The sequence below is a fragment of the Mesoplodon mirus genome, assembly GCF_964341445.2.
Source record: "Mesoplodon mirus genome assembly, chromosome: 2".
Classification (NCBI taxonomy): Eukaryota; Metazoa; Chordata; class Mammalia; order Artiodactyla; family Ziphiidae; genus Mesoplodon; species Mesoplodon mirus.
In genome coordinates, this window is record NC_138977.1 from 173,089,572 (window position 1) to 173,112,128 (window position 22,557).

At 44.5% G+C, this 22,557-nt stretch overlaps 1 protein-coding gene across 4 annotated transcripts in view; it reads right to left on the minus strand.

The window, feature by feature from the left end:
• ADGRA3 (adhesion G protein-coupled receptor A3) overlaps nucleotides 1-22,009 on the minus strand; it is a 120,168-nt gene extending 98,159 nt beyond the window's left edge. For all 4 annotated transcript variants that reach the window (XM_082611088.1, XM_082611089.1, XM_082611087.1 and 1 more), the window contains exon 1: nucleotides 21,525-22,009. In XM_082611088.1, the coding sequence (XP_082467214.1) occupies nucleotides 21,525-21,766 (242 nt within the window). In that variant the 5' untranslated portion in view covers nucleotides 21,767-22,009. The remainder of the gene's footprint in view (nucleotides 1-21,524) is intronic.
• Between the last annotated feature and the right edge of the window lie 548 nt (nucleotides 22,010-22,557).

A 22,557-nucleotide genomic window follows, 5' to 3' on the forward strand; every position in this document is an offset into this window, starting at 1 on the left:
CACTTTGCAGGCAATGCCAGCCCAGGACTGAGCATCGCAGTGATAAGTAGGTTCTCTGTTCCTGGCCAGTACAGACTCCCCAGCAGTCCTGCTCTGCACCAGAGTTCCCTGCTGGTCTGGCCAAGACTTTCCCATAGCTGCACGGTAGTCTGCTCCACCCAGCTGTCCTTCCTTCCCCCTCTCCTTTCACAGGGGCTAGACCTGCATCTCAATCCAGAGGTGGTCCATACCCACTTCTGCTTCATCTCCCTTTTTTTCCCATAGTTATTTCCCCATGTAAACATCTTATTCTTCTAACCCCACTCTGGCATGCACTTCCCAGAGGATCCAACTGATAAGATGCCCACAATATCTGTTCAATAAATGAAAGAAATAAAAATACAGCTGGGTTTAATGTTCTGTGTTCAAATATCCCTCTGTAAGGAATTAATGACACAGTATCTACTATGTCCGGGCATCCAGCTGTAAAGATGAGACATATAAATCTCAGTCCCAAGCTCATTCCTTCTCTGAGACTTACAGAAAAAAAATGGGAGTGGGGGGAGATCAAAAAATCTACCAGAATATGTCTAGTTTTCTTCTTTTAATATTGCAATAAAAGTTGTCCCAAGATACTTTTTTCCACATTTGAACCCTTCTAAAATTAGAACCACCTTAAAATGGATATCAAGAGAAATGTCCAGCTACTAGGAAAAGTTGTCACCACTGGCAAATATACAAACCGTGGCTGAAATGTGAAGTCTGGATCCTTAATTATAGCTTAATGTTTATACACTAAGATTTGACTATGATACAACACTGAAATAAAAGGTTGTGTAATAGAAGACTGAATATTATATGACAGTCAGCATAATTAAAGACAGCAGAGTAAATCTCCCAGAATTTAACATTTAGGAAAGACTGGTGGGATTCATTCATGAGTCATGGAGAACTATCACTCAAGCAGCTGATGTCTCTCATAAGCCGCCAGCTAATTTATAAGGGAAGCAGTTTAACTCCCAGTGAAACATGATTAAAAGGGGGAGGGAGGAGCTTGTTAAATTAACCAAGTAAAAAGGACAAACAAAACCCTAATATTCTTTATAGACAGGCAAACCATATTGTCAGGACTAAAGATGCAAAAGAAAAAGTCAAGATCACTTTCATAAAGAGCTCAGTGGGTTAAGATATGCATCAGGCTGTCAAATGTCTTAAAATACATTTATCATACCTACATAGAAAGAAAAAGGAACTGATACAGGGGTAAAGTGTTATTAATAGAAAAATCTGGCAAATCTGGATATAAAATACATGAGGGTTCTACAGATTATTATTCTTTTAACTTTCATGTAGAGTTTGAAATTATTTTCAAATGAACAGTGTAAAAAGCTTTGTGTTAAAATGACACTATGCCTAACAAGAACGGTCAAGTGATTCCGAGGACCTCTAAATGAGAAGGCGGGGTGTCCACTTAAATATTGAAGCAGTGGCATTTCATGGTGTGAGAAAAAGAAATAGACACTTACAGAGGAACCAGCTCCCTCACTGAAAAGCTGTTTGCCATCTGACTGCTGATGGCATCTACCGGCTGCTTTTTCCTTCTACGTCTGTTCCTTAAGTTGGTTGGATACTACGTCTCGTAGACCCATCCTTCACATCTCTCAATTCTTCTTCATAATTCTTTTTTTTTTTTTTTTTTTTTTTTTTGCAGTACGCGGGCCTGTCACTGCTGTGGCCTCTCCCGTTGAGGAGCACAGGCTCCGGACGCGCAGGCTCAGCGGCCATGGCTCACGGGCCCAGCCACTCCGCAGCATGTGGGATCTTCCCGGACCGGGGCACGAACCCGTGTCCCCTGCATCGGCAGGCGGACTCCCAACCACTGCACCACTAGGGAAGCCCCATAATTCTTAAACATTCTGCTTTCAATTTTGAAAGAAATCCTCGGCTCAGTTTTCCCGACCACTAATTTTCCCAGCCTGAAGTGGTTCCCATTTTGCTCTTGGGCCCATGTACTGCCCCCAGCCAGCATGTTCTAACATTACAATCTCACAGTTAACTTCTCAGACAGCCTCCTTTTCTCAACAGCTCCTTTCTCACACCAACTCCTGCTTTATAGATTGCCCTTCTCCTGGATCTGAGACTAGGAATTACAAGTTTCCTTTATTACCTTTTCCTTAATCATACTGTTGATCACATGCCTGATGACCCACGGTTGCTTGCTCATCTTTACAAATGGGGGTCTGGGCTGATGTGTATTCCTCTCTGCACAGGGTTTCTTGAGGGCACTTGAAAAGAATGGGGAATGGGTAGGAAAGGGAGGTGAGCAAAATGCCTTTATTTCAAGGCACGTAAGCCTCATATCCTTGGAAGGTGGGGACACAAAAGAAACCTGAGGTCCCTGACGTAAACTTCAACTTCCAGCTACAGTCACCCACTGGTATTCTGCCTTGTCAAATCTCCCAGCTTATTTAAAACTCAGCTGAAGGGCTTTATTGCAGAGGCAAACCCTACCACCAAGCCCTCTGAGTCAAACTCAATTGAGAGCGGAGCTGGAGCAGCTGTTTCAGGGCTATGAATTCCTGGCAGAGAGCTCTCCTCACCCACTTCTGCTGCCACTCCCTAGAGTTTCAATTCTTGGGAATCTTCCAAGATCCTGTTAAGAAAATTCATTTGCCTAGTTATTCCTGCTTTTGTCTCTATTGGGTTGTAAGTACCTTCACTGTGCAGTTTCGCCATCAATCTGATCCCATCTGTTTTATTTATTCCATAGCGTCCTCAGAGCTTCTGGAGCACTGCAGCACCTTCCTCAGTTTTCAGCCCCATTAGTTATGGGTTTGCTCATATTTTTATACTACTTCTGTCATTTTCAACAGAATTTTGGGAGGAAATGAGAAAAAGTAAACAAGCGTGGTTCAATGTATATCCACTGGCGGGGTTGTAAAAGAGTCACTTCCTAAGAGTGGAGGGCTCCTTCCTCTCCTGCATCCTCTCTGGATGCTGAATGCCTGGGGTCAGGCTTAATGTCTAGCCAATCCCGTGCTGTCACACAGGGAGGCTAGCCTTTCCCTTTACGAAGTTGCCAAAACCCAGAGAAAAATCTCAACCACCTTTCACTTAAGAGAATGACGACTTTTTTTTTTTTTTTTTTTGCGGTACGCGGGCCTCTCACCGTTGTGGCCTCTCCCGTAGCGGAGCACAGGCTCCGGACGCGCAGGCTCAGCGGCCATGGCTCATGGGCCCAGCCGCTCCGCAGCATGTGGGATCTTCCCGGACCGGGGCACGAACCCGTGTCCCCAGCATCGGCAGGTGGACTCTCAACCATTGCGCCACCAGGGAAGCCCCAGAATGATGATTTTTAATCACAGGGTACCTGTTAAAGCAATGCCTCATATGTCAACCAAAAGTAAAGCTCCAGGTTCCTTGTAAAACAATCAGGTGTTGCTGAGCACACCCATTTGCCAGTGCCACAGTCATCCTGGTCCAGCATCCAATCGCCAAAGGCAAAACAAGGGAGTTGGATGGGGGCCTGCTGGCAGGAAGTTGTGGTTCTCTTCCCTGGCCTGGTGACTATTAAACAACAAAATTCAACTGAGCAACTTTTAAAGCTCTTACTTGCTTTACCCAGTGATGCATGGATTTGTTGAAGTGGGGGAGAGTTCAGGAGACTAAGCCTGCCTTCGTGAAGCTGTAAGCAATAGTACTGCCACCTTCAATCTCTGCAAGGTGAACAATTTTTTAAAAGTAGACAGCAAGTCAAAGGTATCACCAGCTAACGTACTATTATAGGGTCACAATGTAATTTATCACCAGACACCTGATGTTTACATTCGCATTAATAATTACACCAAGACAACAGGTGTCAACCTGGGCATAGGGTCACCCTTAACGACTCAAATGGTTCATTAAATAACCTTTCAAGTTATTGAAAGGCATTTCTATCAAAGACCTAACATTTTTTAAGGCTTGTTTTTTCCTATAATTATTTCAGAGTCTTTATTCAGTAGTTTTATAACTAAAAAGGACATAATCTATTTTTCTGCTTTCTCATTAAGCCATAAGTTCGCATGTAATCAAGTAGCATTTGGTTAATTAATAAAAACTAAAAGGTTTTTTATGCCATACTAGCTATTCTTTCCAAAACGCCTAAAAATGAAAAACTGTTTATTAAATAACACTTCATCTTATCTTAGGAACACATCAGCTCAATAAGAAAAGGGAGCCCCTTTTTCAAGGTGTCTGTAACATCATAAAGAACACTGGGAACTTAATATTTATGAATGTAATAAAAGCAAGTTTATTTGGCATTTTAATCAAATAAAGAGCTTTCTCCTGGGACCAGAATGAGTTTCTTCTAGGATTTCGAGTCTGATTTTTAAGCTGAAATTCACGATGAACCTACTGTGCACTGACAGTACATCTGAACATCTACTGTGTGCTGGGAGCATCATTAATTAAAGGACACAAAAATAGACCTCAGACTAATATGACACATGAATCTCAGTGTGAAGTGCTACAAGAAGGATATATGATGATTCAAAGAGAATACAGAGTTTAAATGTTGCTGAAGTGCAGAATGATTAAGGGAAACATTTCTGATCTTTGTTGTTAAAAAAAAATGAATTCAAAGGGCAGACAGGAAGGGGAAAATCCTTTTAAACAGAGATAACTTCTCTGTATGAGTTTTCTTTTGCTGCATAACACATTACCACAGACTGCTTTAAAGCAACACCTACTTAGTGGCACACAGTTCTGCAGTCAGAAGCCCAGGCATGGAGTCAGCAGGTCTTCTGCTCAGGGTGGACGCTAGCTGCAGAGAACCTGGGTACCGACAGTGGGGATGCTCCTAAATTAATGAATGAGGCGGAGGGAAGGAGGGATGTGACTACACACATTACATGGGAAGTATTCTTGCCAGGGTAACGCTCGAATCTGAGTGGTGAAAAGTGGTACCTCGTATTTTAATTTCCACTTCCCATTGTAAATGTGTGTTCCCTTCCTGTGAAAGTCTGGAACTGTCCTTTGACCATTACAACACACTAATTGTAAGTACGAGCTCTCAAGTCAGACTGCCTCAGCTCAAAGCCTGGTTCCACCACACACTGCCTGGGTGACCCTGGGGAAATTAATGAGCTTCTATGCCCCACTTGCTCAGGCACAAAAGAGGGATCATAATAATAATAACCTCATTAAGGAAGTATGAGAATTAACTAATACAACACAACCCTTCAAACACTTAACGACAAGATCTGGCACACTCAGCAAACATTACCTATTATTATTGGCCCATGTTTCTAATGGATAATTTGTCTTTTCTTCCTAATTTGTAAGAGGTTCTTAATACATGGGAACCAGCATTTTCCAATCTTCCAAAAATTCTTAGGCAGCTGGTCCAAATGCCGGGTGCCAGTCCCTATTAGAAAATACTCAGAGAGCACATTTTGGAAACTATTACCAAGGCGTGAAATCATCATTTCTGACAAGGACAGTGCTTACTACTAAGCGTAGAGTCTAAATAATTCTATTGGTAAGAAATCTCCTGAGACCTTTGTAAATTTAGAGCCACGCTTTTAAGGTAGCTTTTGAAACTATATCAAACGGGGAAGAACCCTGATATGTACAAAAAGCCATATGACCCTAAGATCATAAAACCAAACAATTAATCCAGTCATTAACAGAGTTTTAGGCTTCCAGGGCCATTGGCAAATAAGGGCACGTGTGCCACCACATCCCTGTCCCATGCCAGATCAGGAGTCAGTCCTGGCACTTTCCTGATAAGCTCAGGCAACACTCCTAATGGCTGCTCCCAATTCACAGGTGCTGTCATTCAAGAAATCTACTTGCCATACTGGTTCTATTGCAGAAACTCTATCATAGACAATTATGACCTCAGTGTACTTTTTATAACTGGTGGGGGGGGATTGTGACCAGGAACTGACCTGCCCCCTGAGAGTGAGTTCTGTGTAGAGAGTCAACAAGGAAGTGCTGTGAAAAAGAATCAGCCAGAACACTGGCGTCAAAAGATGCGTAATAAACATGTGGTAATACGGCCAAAGCAGTAAGGGGTGGGGTGGGGGGCGGACATGCAGTCAAAAGAAATAATCATGTGATATAGAATCTGTAGGACATCCACACAGTCCGAAAATAAAGGAAAAATACATGCGTGTCTGTGTGTATGAAGTCAAAAAAGGCATCTTCACTTTGCTAAAAAAAAAAAAAAGTGTACGTTTCTGAACTTTATGGACAACTTGTACATTCCTTTGATACTCAGAAACTCAGATAAGCAGGCTGGTGGACTCACTGAGCTGAGGTTTAATAATCTATATTCCTATAACAGGAAAGAATGGGGATCTGCAAAGAGACAACCAGAGTTCAGTGCTAGCGCTCATCAAGAGTTCAGATCTAACTCAGGGACCAAAAAAAAAAAAAACCCAAAAACAGTTAATAGAATAAAAGCACAAGGTCCCAATACTGGGATCAGCCCCAGGGAACGAGGGCAGGTCTCAGCCAGTGAGTGAGGGGCAATCAGCCTAGAGCGGTGAGAAAAGGCATGCGGCCAAGAAAACATCCCTGCACTTGGTTACTATTACAATGAAATGAATTCCTTCTAAGACATAATTTGAGCTTCATTCAATGTGCACATGAACTCTGTGGATTTTTTAAAAATATCACAGTAATCTTGAATTTCAGCAGTTAAAGAGCCTTAAAGATAATCTAGTTCAAAACCTCATTTTCCTCTTCAGGAAAGTGAGAGCTAAAAAATTATAATGTGCTAAGGGTTACCATTCTACTTGGTAGCAAAGCTAACGTAAGACCCCATATCCATTCAGTCTCATTGCTATTTCCTCTGTATCCTGCTTTCTGGTCATCTTTATCAAATATGGGATAGGCGTGCCAGTTCCCTGCTTACCCGGGCATAACTTTGACAGGTAGTTGTGAGCACTCCCTAAAAAAAAGAGTGTTATGCATTCTTTTCACTTCCCACGGAGACCCACCAAAAATGCAACTACCCACTATGATGTCAGTATTCCTTTCATCTTAATAGGGCAGCTATATTTGAGATAGGTCATTTATTACACCAGGATAAAATTTTCTATCTCAAGAATGCAGGTAAGAGGACTATTTAATACTCAATAATACTACACTGCAGTCCTAAGTAGGACGCTCTGATCATTCCCGCAACCTCCTGATGACAGCAAACGAGATGTTAAATTTCTTTCCTTCAGTTACTAGGACACAGTTAGTACTAGTTACTTTGTTTTCCCATCAGTCAGCCAGCTCTAAAGCAATGGTTCAAAGTAAACAAGTTCCCCCATATCTTTTGTTCTACAAACGCTTCTTCTCAACCCCTACTGCCAACATGAGCATTTAGGTTGTCTGTGACTTTTATGAACAGAACAATAGTGAGAATTACAGGCCTAAAGGCCACAGTCCTAGGCCAGAAGCCGAAAAGGTGTGTAACTTGAGAGGATCAATTTACCTGTCCACGCTCAGTTGGCACACCTGAAAAAACAGGAACAATGCCAACCTTATGAGATTGTTTTACCAACTGGGACGTGTATGTGGAACATGTGGCACAGTACACGGCACACGATAAGCATCGCACTGTTGGTAGTCATTAGAACTTGTAAATCAGCTCAGGGCACTGACACATAGTGGACCCTTGAAAAACATGGGGGTGAGGGCAGCAACCCTCCACTCAGTGGAAAATCTGAATAATAACCTAGAGTCAGCTCTCAGTATACACGGTTCCTCCATAACTATGGATTCAACCCACCTCAGATAGTGCAGTGCTATAGTACTGAACGACTGAAAAACTTCCACTCATACGTGTAACCACAGTTCAAATCCATGTTGTTCAAGGGTCAACTACATAAAGTTCTGGAGGCCAAGGCGCTTTAGACACCTTAGTTTGCACTACTCACAGTAGTTTAAGATCATTACCAAACCAGATATAGGAGAAAGTTGAACTAGCATTAGAAGTGTTTAACCACCTACATTAACCACCTAACATAACCACCTAACTCAATCATGGATGCTTTAAGGTTTCAACAGAAGTAGAAACAGCAGGCCTACCAAATTTAATTTCAACAGAAAGCTAAGAAGTTTCCTGAAATCCCACATTTTTTTTTTTTTTTGCGGTACGCGGGCCTCTCACTGTTGTGGCCTCTCCCGTTGCGGAGCACAGCCTCTGGACGCGCAGGCTCAGCGGCCATGGCTCAGGGGCCCAGCCGCTCCGCGGCATGTGGGATCCTCCTAGACCGGGGCATGAACCCATGTCCCCTGCATCAGCAGGCAGACTCTCAACCACTGTGCCACCAGGGAAGCCCAATCCCACACTCTTGAGAGAACAATGAGAAGGATCTTCACATTGGTTTTACTATCAACCTCCCAAAAGAAAAATAAACACTTTCCATTTACAAGCTGTCACCATCTACTCTCACTCTGGACATACTCAGACTTAGTATAGGAGATCTCCATAATCCCCCCTCATCTCTGCTCCATGCGGTAACAGGACATCTCCAATTTTTAAAGTTCTATAAACACTAAAATGAAAAATGATGGAAACACTAACAAAGCTTAAAAAGGGAAAGTCTGACAAAGTTTTTACATCATGGCCTCAGTCTGTGGTTGCTAAGCTGTTCTAGCTAAACTGATGGACAAGTTTTTCAACTTTATCCCTGAGGGAAGAACTCGAAGACATTTTTTTTTCTTCCAGCAAGGAGCCCTGAAAAATCAAGTCATAGCAGACAGTTAACTAGGGTTCTCTAAGTAGGCCATAATCTCAAGTAGACAATCTCTACTTATCATGGTTCAGAGTAGATGACACCCATTCCCTAGGGCTTTGCCTTCAGAAGCACACCATCCCCTAAGGAGGTACTGCTCTTTGTGGCCCATCTTGGCAGGAAACCATGCAACCAAGCTAGCCATTTCCCCATAGGCGCTTCTGAGCCCAAACCATGTCAAATTGCTGAAATTCAATAATTAAGTGATCATGGTAACAGATGTGGTGACCAGAAGAAGACTGCACATGCAGTGGAGGAATGAAAGATCTTTGAATCTAAGCAGATTCCAGGCAAGGCACAGTGCAGAAACTAGACAACAATGGACTGAAACAAATAAAAGGTAAGGTACTGCAGGGATGGATTCATGCCTCCCTTTCAAGAAGGTTAATTGTGAAGGAAGAAGAGTAACTACTCCAACACGGTGCTGCTACAAGGGTGGTTTGGGGGAGGGGAGTTTTTTTGTTTGTTCTTGGGTTTTTTTTTAAACAGAGGCTATGTATGCCAAGGAGAAACATCACAAACTAGGGGAGAAGCTGAAAAGATAAGTGATAGTTTCTCAAGAAGTAGGAGGGAAATAGATCAAGAAAAGGGGAGGAAAAAAATGAAATAATCTGAGCAAAAGAGAATCACTTTTCACTATCGAAGGCAGAGCGGGAGTTTAAGCCTTGACCTTGTAGGTAGGGTATTCCGCTTTGAAGACTCTGGAGCTTATCTATGACAGATTCATCATCTTGTGTTAAAAATAATGTAAGATTCTTCCCCTAATCCTACTTGAGAAAAAAAAATAGTGGGGAAAATGATACTTCTTTATACAAAGACTTGCTGCGTGTTTATGTGATAGACACTGAGAATACAGAGATAAACATCACCATCAAGAGTTCACAATCTGGTGCAGCTACTATGGAAAACAACATGGAGGTTCCTCAAAAAATGAAAAACAGAACTACCATATGATCCAGAAATTCCACTGCTGAGTATACATCTGAAGAAAATGAAAATGCTAATTTGAACCCTAATGTTCATAGAAGCATTATTTACAATTGCCAAGATATGGAAGCAACCTAAGTGTCCATTGACAGTTGAATGGATAAAGAAAATGTGGTATATGTATACAATGGAACATTACTAAGCCATAAAAAAGAAGGGAATTCTGCCCTTTGCAACAATGTGGATGGACCTACAGAGTATTACGCTAAGAGAAATAAGTCAGGGAAAGACAAATACTCTGTGTTACCACTTACATGTGGAATCTAAAAAATAAAACAAAGGGATGGATATAACAAAACAAAAACAGACTTTCAGATACAGAGAACAAACTAGTGGTTACCAATGGGGAGAAGGAATGGGGAGAGGGGCAATACAGGGGAATGGGATTAAGAGATACAAACTACAATGTATTAAATAAGCGACAAAGATAGATTGTACAGCACAGAGAAATATAGCCACTATTTCGTTAGAGATTATACTCCATTTAAAGTTATAAAACTATTGAATCACTATGTTGTATACCTGAAACTAAATCAATTACACTTCAATTTTTTTAAAAAAGAGTTCACAATCTGGTAAGAGAGCGGGAACTGCAAATAGATCATTCCAAACAGTATGACACCTGCAGCAATGCAAGCAAACGTGAGGTAGGACGCGGTCACAAGGAACAGAGGAGCCGGCCTAGCACTGACTGCCAGGGTGGACTGCAAGTCACGTGGTATCCGAAAGACTTAGGATTTTCATCAAATCTTCGCTAGAAAGGGAGAGATCACACTTGGTCTTGTTTAAAACAAACAAATCAAAGGTTAAAGCAAATAATCTAATAGAAAGGCCATCTGTCTTAAAATACAGTACTAGAGATGAATACACCCCTAGTCAATTCCTCTTTGCCTTTTCATGAGAAAAGAGTTGGGAAGAATTGCACAGTGAAACAAAGAATTGTTTTTAAGGCTTATCTTGATGGGGAATGACTCGATTTAATTAGACTTAGATTCTAGCAGTCTTAAAGAAAGAAAAGTTTAACAACTGCATTACAGAATCTGTATTACAGGTACATCTCCAAAGCCTGCTTCAAGTTTCCTTCATTTAAATCTCAGAAGGGTTTAGACAGAAGTGTCATCCTCAACACAATTTACAAGCTGCTTTCTACCTGGCTCAGGACATGAGGCCATCACAGAAATGCCCATTAAAAGCCTACCACTGTTCTAGGTGCTACAGTTGCAGGAAGGAGCAAACCAGTCTCTCTGGCCTCGATGGAACTGACATTCTAGGGGAGGCTAGGTCACATACATGGAACTATTTGTTTTAATTCAGAAATGTCTTCATATAGGGAATGAATTTAACTCACAATCACATACTATGCATTATGTCCTGTGCTGGGGGATGCAGGGGAGAGGGCTGGGGGCAAGGCTTGAGGACCTCAGATTACCCCAGGGATCCTTTATTTCCCCCCAGCCTGGGTTGGGGACATGCTTATTCTTCTTCTGGGGAAACATTTTGGTCTGCAAGTACGGTAGTCCCTCCCTATCTGCAGGGGATATCTTCCAAGACCCCCAGTAGATACCTGAAACTTCGGATAGTACTGAACCCTTTATATACTGTACTATGATCTTTTCCTATTCATACATACCTCTGATAAAGTTTAATTTATAAATTAGGCACAGCAAGAGATTATCAACAATAAACTAGAACAATTATAACAATATACTGTAATAAAATTCTATGGAGGTAGTCTCTCTCAGAATCTCTCATTGTACAAATGTAATGTCTTTTCCATCTTAACCAAGCACTTATCAAGCACTGTGGCCATATAAGTTTTGCAGTCTGAAGTGCAACAGCAAAATTAACACAAATTCTTTTTCCTTCACTATTTCATGGTTAAAGGATTTGTTCTTGCTGTAGATCTTAGCAACCTCAGTATATGATTTTTTTTCTTCCCTTGTTAAGTCTAAAACTTTCACCTTTTCACTTAGAGAAAGCATTTTACAGTTTCTCTTTGGCACATCCGAATTGCCAGCATCACTACTCCTACACTTAGGGGATCATTATCAAGTAAAATAAGGGTGACTTGAACACAAGCACTGAGATACCAGGACCGTCGATCTGATAGATGACCCAGACGGCTGCTAAGTGACTAACAGGCGGGTACGCTGGACAAAGGGATGATTCACATCCCAGGCAGGACAGAGCGAGATGTCATCATGCTAGTCAGAACGGTGCACAACTTAAAACTTAGGAATTATTTCTGGAATTTTCCATTTAATATTTTCGGACCATGGTTAACCATGAGTAACTGAAACTGGGGATAACAGGGGACTTGTGTACAATTCTTGACTAGGTGAAAGCACCACTTTTACATGTAGAGCTAGCCATCCTGCCAAAAGATTTTCTTCATGTTCACGTCACTGTCATCCAGAAGAATTTAATAAAAATATTCTAAGAAGTAGGTAGTGACGGTGATGGACAATTTAGCCTTCTTTGTATTTGCCCTTCCCCCTCCCCTATCCTGATTACTCAGGAACAAAAGATTTCAAATATGCACAGTTCAAACATGTAATTTAAACTTAACAAGGCAAAATATGGGAAGAAAAAAAGGACAAAAGGTATTTTTTATTTTACTTAAACTGAGAACCAAGAATGTCAGTCATGCGAATTGATAAAGAGCTAAAAGCAACTAGCAAATGCCTGCCTGTTATATGAGTGGATTTAGCCTAGCAACAAAGTTATGTGCCCTGCTAGAGGAAACCTCTTGTCCTCGTCTGCCCAACATGCCTGTCTGTTCTCAAGTCAAGAATACGACAGAGATGCCCACAGTCCTGCCTCCTTAGTCCCAGCCAAAGCAGTAAGAAAATAATGAAAGAAATGTATTATCAGATGAGGAGTAGCTGCTTAAACAAAAAGTGTCAACTGGGGAGGGAAAAAGCTACTAGAAACTAAAACTGTACAGAGAAGGTGGCCAAATACAAATGACCCTTTTGTAGACATGTCAAACTATATTAAACTTCACTTATAATCAGAATGTAAATTAAAAGAAGCATTTTTTTTAACTTATCAGACTAGTAAAGACTAAAAAACAAAATTCCCAGAGCAGGCAGATATTTGGGGAATTGGGCCTCTCATAGTTTCTCTATACTATTTTATTATTTTATATTAGTAATGCATTATTACTGGAAACAAATCTCTATTTTAAATTTAATATAAAATAAAGGATTTAAGGTAGACGGAGGCAGGGGCCATATGTGTTTCGTTGCCTATTCCATCTGAGTATCAGGCCCTCAAATACTGGTTTGGACAAATGCTTGCTGCCCTTTGACTTTCTCAGTTCACTCCTTTAGTACCACAACACAACTCCAAAACTTTATTGTCCTTAACCCCATGACTTGGTATTAAATCCAACTTCAGCACATCGCTCGCCACTTTACAAAGTCATTTTTCTTCTCTCTTATGAATAAGGCCCCACCCTAAATTAGCTCTCAGCTCTCTCTGTCCTAAAAATGTCTCTTGATTTTCATCCATCCTTGCTCCACCTGGGAACAGTCCCCTCCCTCCCTGCCCCCCTTTTGAGACCGTGTTCCTCAATCTGTTTCTCTGCTCCTTCTTCTACCTTCTTTTGTTGCAGCAGATGGCAGCTGGTGGAGACGGTTACCCCTTCAGGTCGCTGTGCTGCTAGAAAACAGGTTCTCAGCCCAGGTGACAACAGAATCACCTGCAGAGCCGTGAAACATACCAACTTCCAGGTCGCGTCCTGGACCAGTCAAATCAGATCACGAGATCTGTGGCCCAGGCATCTGAACTTTTAATGTTCCCAGGTGATTCAACACAAGGTGGAAAATCTCAACAGCAAGCTCAGCAGCCAGGTTTGGGGGAGGTGGAGATAAATGCCTCTGCCCCACCCCACTGGACCACCCCGGGGCTGGGATGCAGGGCCTGGGGCAGTGGGACTCTGGCCTGGAGCACCCTCCAAACAAACATAATCACTGTGTGTGTGTCACGGCATGAAAATGCTTGGAAAGAACTGCTGTAAATAATGGAAGTGATTATGCGCTACAGGAGAGCTGAGACGGACTAGGTTGGGGAAAGGCTTTGTGCCCGGCAGGCAGATGAGATGGGAAAGTAAAGGTGGTCACTGACCAAAAAGCTCTATCAGTCCCTTTAGCGAGGCTGTTCCTAAAACCAGTCTTGCAGATTTCCCTTTACAAACCCTACTGCCTACACTAATTCCCGAAAGTCCACCAGTTACCCCCCTGCTATCTCCAGCTCTCTTAGCAGAGTGTGGCAATGGAAGAAGATGCAGGTTAAATCACATCAAAAAGAGCCAGATCCAGGAGAAGTGTGACAGATATTGTACATCCGGAAGGCCAGAGGTGGAGTTCCAGGATGGGATACAAGCACACAAGACTAGGTCTAATGGCCAAAAAAAAAGTCACACAAGCGCGCCTAAATCAAGCTGACCACAAGCAGAGTAGGCAGTGGGTATCTGTTGAATGAACGCAAAAGCAAGTACCTTTAAAAACTAGTGTAGGCATTATGAAGACAGCCACTAGAGAAGAGTGATTATCAAAAGTCAGCTCTGGTCTTTGGAAGGCCCCTGTTGTATGTAGGAAAACAGATTTAAGTCCAGGCCTGCAGACAAAGAGGAAAAAGAAGACCAGGGTATTGGGGGAAGTGGGGTGGGGTTATGGAGTGGGGAGGGGATAATTCTTATACCAATCCCTTCCATGTGCTCCCTTCAGGTCCTGAACTGGAGGGATCTGAGGACAAGAAATGTTTCCCTGAGTGAAAAGCCCAATATCTGCAATGTGCTCAGCATGGCATTACAAGTGGCCAGGCGAAACGTGTCCCTCCTGTGAGGCACCAGCTCCAGCTCTGTCCAACCCCATGCAACACGCAGGAGATTCCCTCACTACACAGGCAAAGTTTCTTAAAAGATTAGTGGTGGGGGAAAGAAAAACAGCTTGGGCGAGACTGCTTACTTTAAAACTCCCTCTTCAGACTAGAACTGTCTGCACTTGAACATAAATGCAAGCTAAACCGTGCATAAAGCATTAAAATTATATTAGAATAAATTTAGTCAGGCAGCAATTAAAAACTCATTGAGCAAGTCTGCATCTACAGCTTCCTAATTTTTGAAAAAACTGACTTAATAAGTTACTAAAATTTAAAGAATTCTGTATCCTAATTTTTGTCTGTTTATGAGAAAACTGTTGACACAACAATAAACTAGTTATGGTCTCTGGACTTAAAGATTCCTCCACAGGAATACAGACAATACAGAAAAAAACTGCTTTCAGAGAAGCAGCTAAATGGGAAAAAAAAGTCCCTGAGTACTACTATAAGAAACTTCACTTGTCATTTTCTGACTTACAAGAGTTTTTACTCTGGGTTTTTTTTGTGGGGTTTTTTTGCCTATTTTTAAAAGCCATCTTTACAGGCTCCTGGGAATAGAAGTTATAACTGGATTCGGGCAAGGACTTCCGAAAGTTCCTGTTCTCTTTTTTTTTTTTTAGATGTTGGGGGTAGGAGTTTATTAGTTTATTTATTTATTTTTTTTTTTGCTGTGTTGGGTCTTCATTTCTGTGCGAGGGCTTTCTCTAGTTGTGGCAAGTGGGGGCCACTCTTCATCGCGGTGCGCGGGCCTCTCACCGTCGCGGCCTCTCTTGTTGCGGACAAGCTCCAGACGCACAGGCTCAGTAGTTGTGGCTCATGGGCCTAGTTGTTCCGCGGCATGTGGGATCCTCCCAGACCAGGGCTCAAACCCTCGTCCCCTGCATTAGCAGGCAGATTCTCAACCACTGCGCCACCAGGGAAGCCCTCCTGTTTTCTCTTGTTTCTGGTATTTTATTTCTGATTTACTGTCAAACCCACCAACTTCTCTCATCTACTCCTGATGCCGGAGGACTCCAAGCAGGCAAGAAGCAACAGGATTCAGGGGCTGGGTCATGCAAAACCTTCTCATCACACTGGAAAAACTCAAGACTTGCTTTCATGGACCAAATGCCTAAATCTGCCCAAAATTCTGCAATATTTCTGAGCAACTTGCCAGCACACTGCCTAACGTGTGTGCTTATCATACACATAAGAACATGCAGTTCAAATGTAACTGTCCATAGATTTACTAGACCCGTTCTTGAATAGGGGATCCAACAGCTGTGAAATGCTGACCTAAACTAAATAAATGGTCTCATTTGCCGTAACAGGGTAAAAATTTGAATTCACATCCCTCCACTTGTCCTGACCTCCCAAGATACAGTCCTATCTTTATTGGCATTACTCTTATCAATAAAGACAATTACGTTCCCACCCACTGAGGTCTCAGAGCCCTTCCTTTGAGGGCTTGTGCATTACGAGAGCATCAAGTATCCTATAAAGTGACAGAAGAGCACAGATACGAAGCGTTAGGGAAGAATCAGAGCACTGGAAGAGGGAAAGAAGAGTTCATAGCAGACGAGCTGGATTGAGAAGGACCCACAATCTACCAGAAAAGGGATACCAGGAGAGAGTGGCAGACTTAGCCAAGGCACACAGGAAGCAAAATACAAATCTGCTCAGGGAACAATGAGATGCACACTTTGGTTAAGCAGAGAATTTGTGTATAAGACTGATCCTTGAATGAAAGAATCGTGTCTTATTTTATCCCTGAATACCTAGCACTAAGCACTGTGCCTACAAAACTAACAGTGTCTCAATAGATGTGCATGCGGAAAAAAGTTGTGCTGAGTATCGGGAAATACAGCTACAGAGGTATAGGAGACCTCGCATTCAAAGATTAAAAACCTTACCCATGACCCACAAGAATTCAGGCCACGACAGCTTTGGGGGCTGTTCAGTAAAATCACCCTGCTCCTTGGGAATTCCCTGGCGGTCCAGTTGTTAGGACTCTGCCGAGAGCCCGGGTTCGGTCCCTGGTCGGGGGACTAGGATCCTGCGAGCCGCGCAGCGTGGCCGAAAACAGCAACAACAAAAATCACCCTGCTTCTTCTCTCCCTCTGTTGCCCTCACCTGGCAAAGCAGCAGCCTGGCTAATCCCAACGCTCCTCATCTCTAAACTGAATGCAGCTGGAGAGAAATAACAGCACTGACCATCTCCCTTTGAACTGGATCACAAGACAAAATGGACACAACTCCACTCCGGTGACATTTTTGCCATCCCCAGGACGGTCACTCTCTCACTTTCCAAAAGAACCACTTCACTCCTCTTTCACCTTCCTCTTCACACCATCTACTCACCCCTCCTCCCTCACCCTGCCTCTAGGTCTTTAAGAAGATAAAAGCAAGGGGGCAGCAAAGCCCTCTTCATCCCACCTGCCCTGCCCACAGCCTCCTGCCTGCCTTTCTGCCTGTGCTCCCTCCTTTCACCATGTGGGGATGGGACATCCTGCTGCATCAAAAACCAAACCTCCCACCTGCACTCCAGCTCCCATCCCATCTCACCTTCCATCGTGCATTTCGCCCTCTCCCCAACTATTCCCAACCATACTCAGGCGCTAACGTTCTCTTTCCTTCACACCAAACTTCTTCCTCATCAAGGTGCTATCACCACCATCCTCACCCTGTTCTCCCTTCAATCCACCCCAACCTGCCTTCCGCAGCCTCTAATCCACGGAGGGCACCAAAGCGCCAGGCTGTCAAATCCAGCTTGGTTTTACTGTTCCTCATCTCTCAGCGTCTCTCAACTGGGGCGCCCCCAATTCCTGTCTTCAAACCTGAACTTCTCTTGGCTTCTATGACCAGATACTCCCCAGGTGCTCCTGCTACCCCACCAGAGGCTCCTTCCTTCTCAGGCTCTTCCACTGCTCCAGGAGGCTTCAGCCTGGGCCCCCTCCTCCTCCCATCTGTACACTCTCCCCTAACTGACCTCGACCAGACCCGTGCTTGAAATACCATGGATAGACCAATGGTTCCAAAAACCCTCTCTGCATTTCAGTGGGGCCAGTCCGTCACCACCCCTCTCTGTTACTGCAGAATGCCCTCCCCCCACCCCCAAAACCCCATTTTTCACTCCCCTTGGGCCATGCTCAAGTCCTAACTCCTCCAAGAAATTGAAAAAATCTTCCAATGCCTCCACAGCCCCACTGCTCTCTCCTCTTTTCAGGCTTCCTAAAGCATTTAAACAATCAGCAGTACAGGATTTATTACTTAATTACAGACATTCTGTGATTGTTCCTGAGATTTCTGCTTTGCTTTAGTGCAAATCTTCTCTCTCCAACCAGGTTTAAGTTTCCAAACAATACAAGCACTTCTTTTTGTGTACCTGGCACTGAGCTGCATACGCTGGTGACGTCCAATTATCAGTTTTCTGATAGCAAACAAACATAACATTTGATGAAGTAGAATCGCCATGTAGCATCATGAGGAAAACACCGCTGGAAAAGCAGGGCTAAATCTGTACAACCTTCTACCACTGATGTCCTCAGAATTTTTAAAACTTAATATTGAGCATCTCATATAAAACACAGGAATAAAGTAAACAGATTTCCAACAAAAACATTAAATGCAGTTAAATTTTTATTCCACGTGTGTATAAGAATAATAAATGGAATTTAATCCTTTAATACAAAAGGCTACATGAGATACAAAAAACAGGTCAAGCTGATTTCTGCCAGACCTCTCTAGAAACATGGCTATGAAAATGTGTTGTTCACTAAGACAGTTGAAAGATCTGAGCTTTAAGCTATCAATATATTGAAGTCCAGTTCATCCACTAAGTAGAAAAGGCCTTATTTTTCATTATTAAAGAAAGAAAAAAGAAAACTTCTATCCAATCTTTGCCCTCCTTTCAACCCCTATCAACTGTCCATGAAACACCTGCATCACAGCTCAGCTGAAAATGCTTGGCCACACCTAAGGAATGAAAACTCCAACCAGAGAGCCTGTCCGACCTTGACCTGCCTCCCACCGCGCCCCAACGCCACCACCACCACTCCAGGCACGAGATACTTGCCCTTGACTTTCAAGCAATATTAAATGCATGGCTTCACAAGCATCTCCACACCCATGGGCATGCTGGGGGCTCCCACCTTCCATCCCCTCATTGCCTCACCATTTCCTTCACTATCATCTTTCTCATCCTTCTCAAATTGGCTCTGGATCCTCAGATCCTCCATCCCACCCACTATGCCCTAAAGGGGCCTCGGTTGCCCTCTTCTGGGTTCCTTTTTCTACTTGTGCACCCTGATATTAGACCGTTTACCATACTGTCCTGAGACTTATTCATGAATCTCTCTCCCCAAATACCGTAAGTTCCTGGAGAAGGAAGATGTTTTTAATCTATATTTTGTAGTGAACCGAAAGGTGAGTGTCTCCCAAAGCCATAGGTCCAAGTTCTCAGCCCTATACCTCTGAAAGTAACCTTGTTTGGAAACAGGGTCTTTGCAGATGTAACTAAGCCACAGATCTCTAGATGAGATCATCCTGGACTTCGGGTGGACCCTAAATTTAATGACTGGTGTCTTAGAAGAGAAAGAAGAGTATTTGAGAGACACACAAAGGGAAGGCCATGCGAAGACAGAGGCAGAGATCGGAGTTGGGTTGCCACAAGCCAAGTAATGTCAGAAGCTGAAAGAATCAAGGATTCTCCCCCAGAGCCTTTGGAGGGAGCATGGCCCTGCTGAAACCCTTGATTTCACACTTCTGACCTCCAGCACTGCAAGAGAAGAAATTTGTTGTTTAAGCCGTCAAATTTGTGATAATTTACCATAGTCCTAGGAAACTAACACCTAGTCCAAACCTCAACATACTGCCCACGACCTCAGTTCAATAAAAAAACCGTGTTGAACTAAGAAGGAAGATGAAGACAAGGGGTGATGATGAGAAAGCATCTGAACTGCAGGGCAGGGATCTGGGACACGGACCCCTTGCCAGGCGCTCACCATGGGAACTTGGACAAGTCACTTATCCATGGCGACCCTCTGATTTATTCCCTAATAAAATGAGGAAACTGGCCCAGAAGACCCTCTACCAGGTCTGATACATCTTGAACCAACTTCATCTAGAACATCAACTTTATATGATCCTTAAATAAATTATAATTTCTTCCCATTCACTGAATAAATTTTATTAATTTTACTTTTATCTAAAGAGCTTTCAGGTTTAAAAAAAGGATTAAAATGGCATTTCAAAGGCACTTATATTTTAATCAGCTCAAAAAAATTCAGTGAAATAGTTTGATAATATGCTGAAAAGTGATTTTCTATAATATCAACTTTTTCCCCCCGCAAAATCAACAATTTAAAGTAGCTGCTTTCATCCACTGTTGACAATTCAGAAAAACTCGACCTAAACTTGAATCAGCTTAAGTGCCACTGATCCAGAACCCAAATGTATGATGACTAATTTCTTCAGAGTAACAAGGGAGTTGGGCAACACAAAGGTTTTCTCCACTTGACTCCAGACTGTAATTATGGTCCCATACCCAAAATATCCACTTCAAAGAATCTGGCTAAGAAATAAATACAGCTGCTGCCGCTACCAAATGGTCGAGTGCTGGTAAAGGAAATCAAACAAAACAAAAACTCTTTTACCATTTTCGGGCCTCCATCAACAGAAACACACAATTTTCCTGTGTTACATCTTTCCTAATTCAAACAAATGGCAATGAAGAACAAAGGTGTTGGTAATGAAATCTGTACCCATCAATCCTGCTTGGGTTAATTTGTGTTAAATTAAAAAACATATTTTGGGGTTAAATTAAAAACCGCAGTTTAAGTTCTTTCACAGGTCATGCTGCTTCCCTTGCCTTCATGTTTTTATAGTGGCAGCCTTGATTCTTTTTTAGGGAACCAACCAAAACAACAACATAGAGGAAGACGGCGCCGAGGGACTCATATTTCAGTTCGACAAAATACCCATTAGAAACACTTTCAAGCCTTCCCAAACCAATTCGTTGTTCAGAAAATAAAATCAAGAGTCACTGGGGTCACGGGCTCAGCTAGAATTGGCAGAACCACGCTTGCAAAACTGGACAGTGAATCATAACACAAACTGAGTAACGAGACCAAAAATTTTTCCTTCCAGGTGGAAACTCAATCTGAAAATCAAGTCCTTGAGTTGCAAGGCTCAGCAAACCCACAGTTTGCAAATCCGAAGTTCTCGGCTTTTAAAAAGATGAGCGCTCACACTCAAGAAAACGGAGCTGGAAGGTGCACGATTTCATCATATATTCCAGAAATATATTTCTGGCCCTTAAAAACAACTCTATTTTAAAAGGTGCTCTTTAACTGTAATAAAACTAAGATAGCAAAAGCGAAGGAAACAGTCTGGGGGTTTGGGGATCACACACCGGGGCATTCAAAGTCCTCGTGTTGCTTTAGTATCCTGCAAACTTGCGTCCAAGTAACTTAAGTTGCAAGAAGCTGAAGGACTGGCGAATCTAACCTAGCACGGTGTTTTCCGGCAGCCCACGCACAGGATGAATGAGCTTTAACTCTGCGGACTGCCTGTTTACTTGCATCCTCACGTGGCACCGCGCAGCTCAAAAGCGCCGCGCCCGGACCGCGCGGGGAACCCGAAAACTTTTACTTTGCAAACTAGCGGAGCTCAGAGGCAGCTCGGGGACACATCTGCTCGCCTGCCGCAGAAACGCGCCCCGGCCGAGCCCCCCGGGGCTTGCCCAGCATCAGCCCTGCCCGCAGCTTCATTCACACAAAGGCACAGGGGTGCCGGCGGGACCCTTTTGCAAGTCGCGCGGAGAGAGAAGCGGCACGACAGAGAGCGCCGGCAGGGAAGGAGGGAGGGGACCGGGCGCTTGGGCAGAGCGGCGCCCCGCGGGCTACTCACAGGGTGACCGTGCGGTTGGGCAGCGTGTCCGGGGGCAGGACCTGCGCGAGCTCCAGGCTGCTGCACACCACCTTGCCCTCGGCGGCGCCCGCCGCCCTGCCGGCCCCTCGGGGCCGCCCGTCGTGCTTACAGCCCGGAGGCAGCGCCGCGGCCCCGCCGCCGCCTCCCAGCAGCGCGAGCAGAGCCAGCGGCAGCAACAGAGGCGGCGGCGCGCGGCCCCGCAGGCGCTCGGGCGGCTCCATGCTGCGGGCTGGGTGGCGGGTCGGGGCCTGCCGGCCGAGCGGCGGAGCACTGGCCTAGCGGGCCGCCCCGGCGCCCGGGCGGACGGGAGCGCAGCGCGGGCCCGGAGGCGCCCGGAGCCTTGTGGCGGCCGGAGGACGCTCCCTCCTCCGCGCCGACATGCTCCTTTGTCCGCTGCGGCCGCGCTCGGCCTCTGGGTGGCCGCCGGGTCACGGCCGCGCGGGTCCCTGCGCCGCTCTACGGCCGAGCTGGAGCACCGCCCCCTCCTCCACCTCCGCCTCCGCCTCCCCCGGCCACTGCCCGTGGCGGCTCCTCCCCGCCTGCCGCCGCCCCCGCCCTTTCTCCTCCCCCACCTCCCCCCTTCCTCCCCCCTCCTCCCCCCTCCTCCTTCCCTTCTTTCTCCTCCTCCTTTTTCTCCTCCTCCTCCACCTCGTGGTCTCCTGTCCTCTCAGCGCCCGCCGCCCGGGGCTCCGGGAAGGAGGTTGGTGCTCCCAGGCCAGCGCCGCCCGTCGCGTGTCCACGACCCCACGCGTGCCCTGCTTCCGGGCAGGAGTTGTGGGCCCGCGGGAGTACGGTAACTCGTGGAGAGGGCGGAAGAAAGTTCTAGCCCAAACTCCAGCCACAGTGGCCACTGTCTGGCACACTTCCCTCCTTCTCCTTCGCCGCCTTACAGACAAAGGCGCCCCTGGGGGCCGCCCGTACCACCCGGCGAGCCCCAGTCCCAGGCTTGGGATGAGGGAGGAGAGCAGGGCTGAATTTCTTTGGAGAGAGGCAAGGCGAGAGGTAGTGCCCC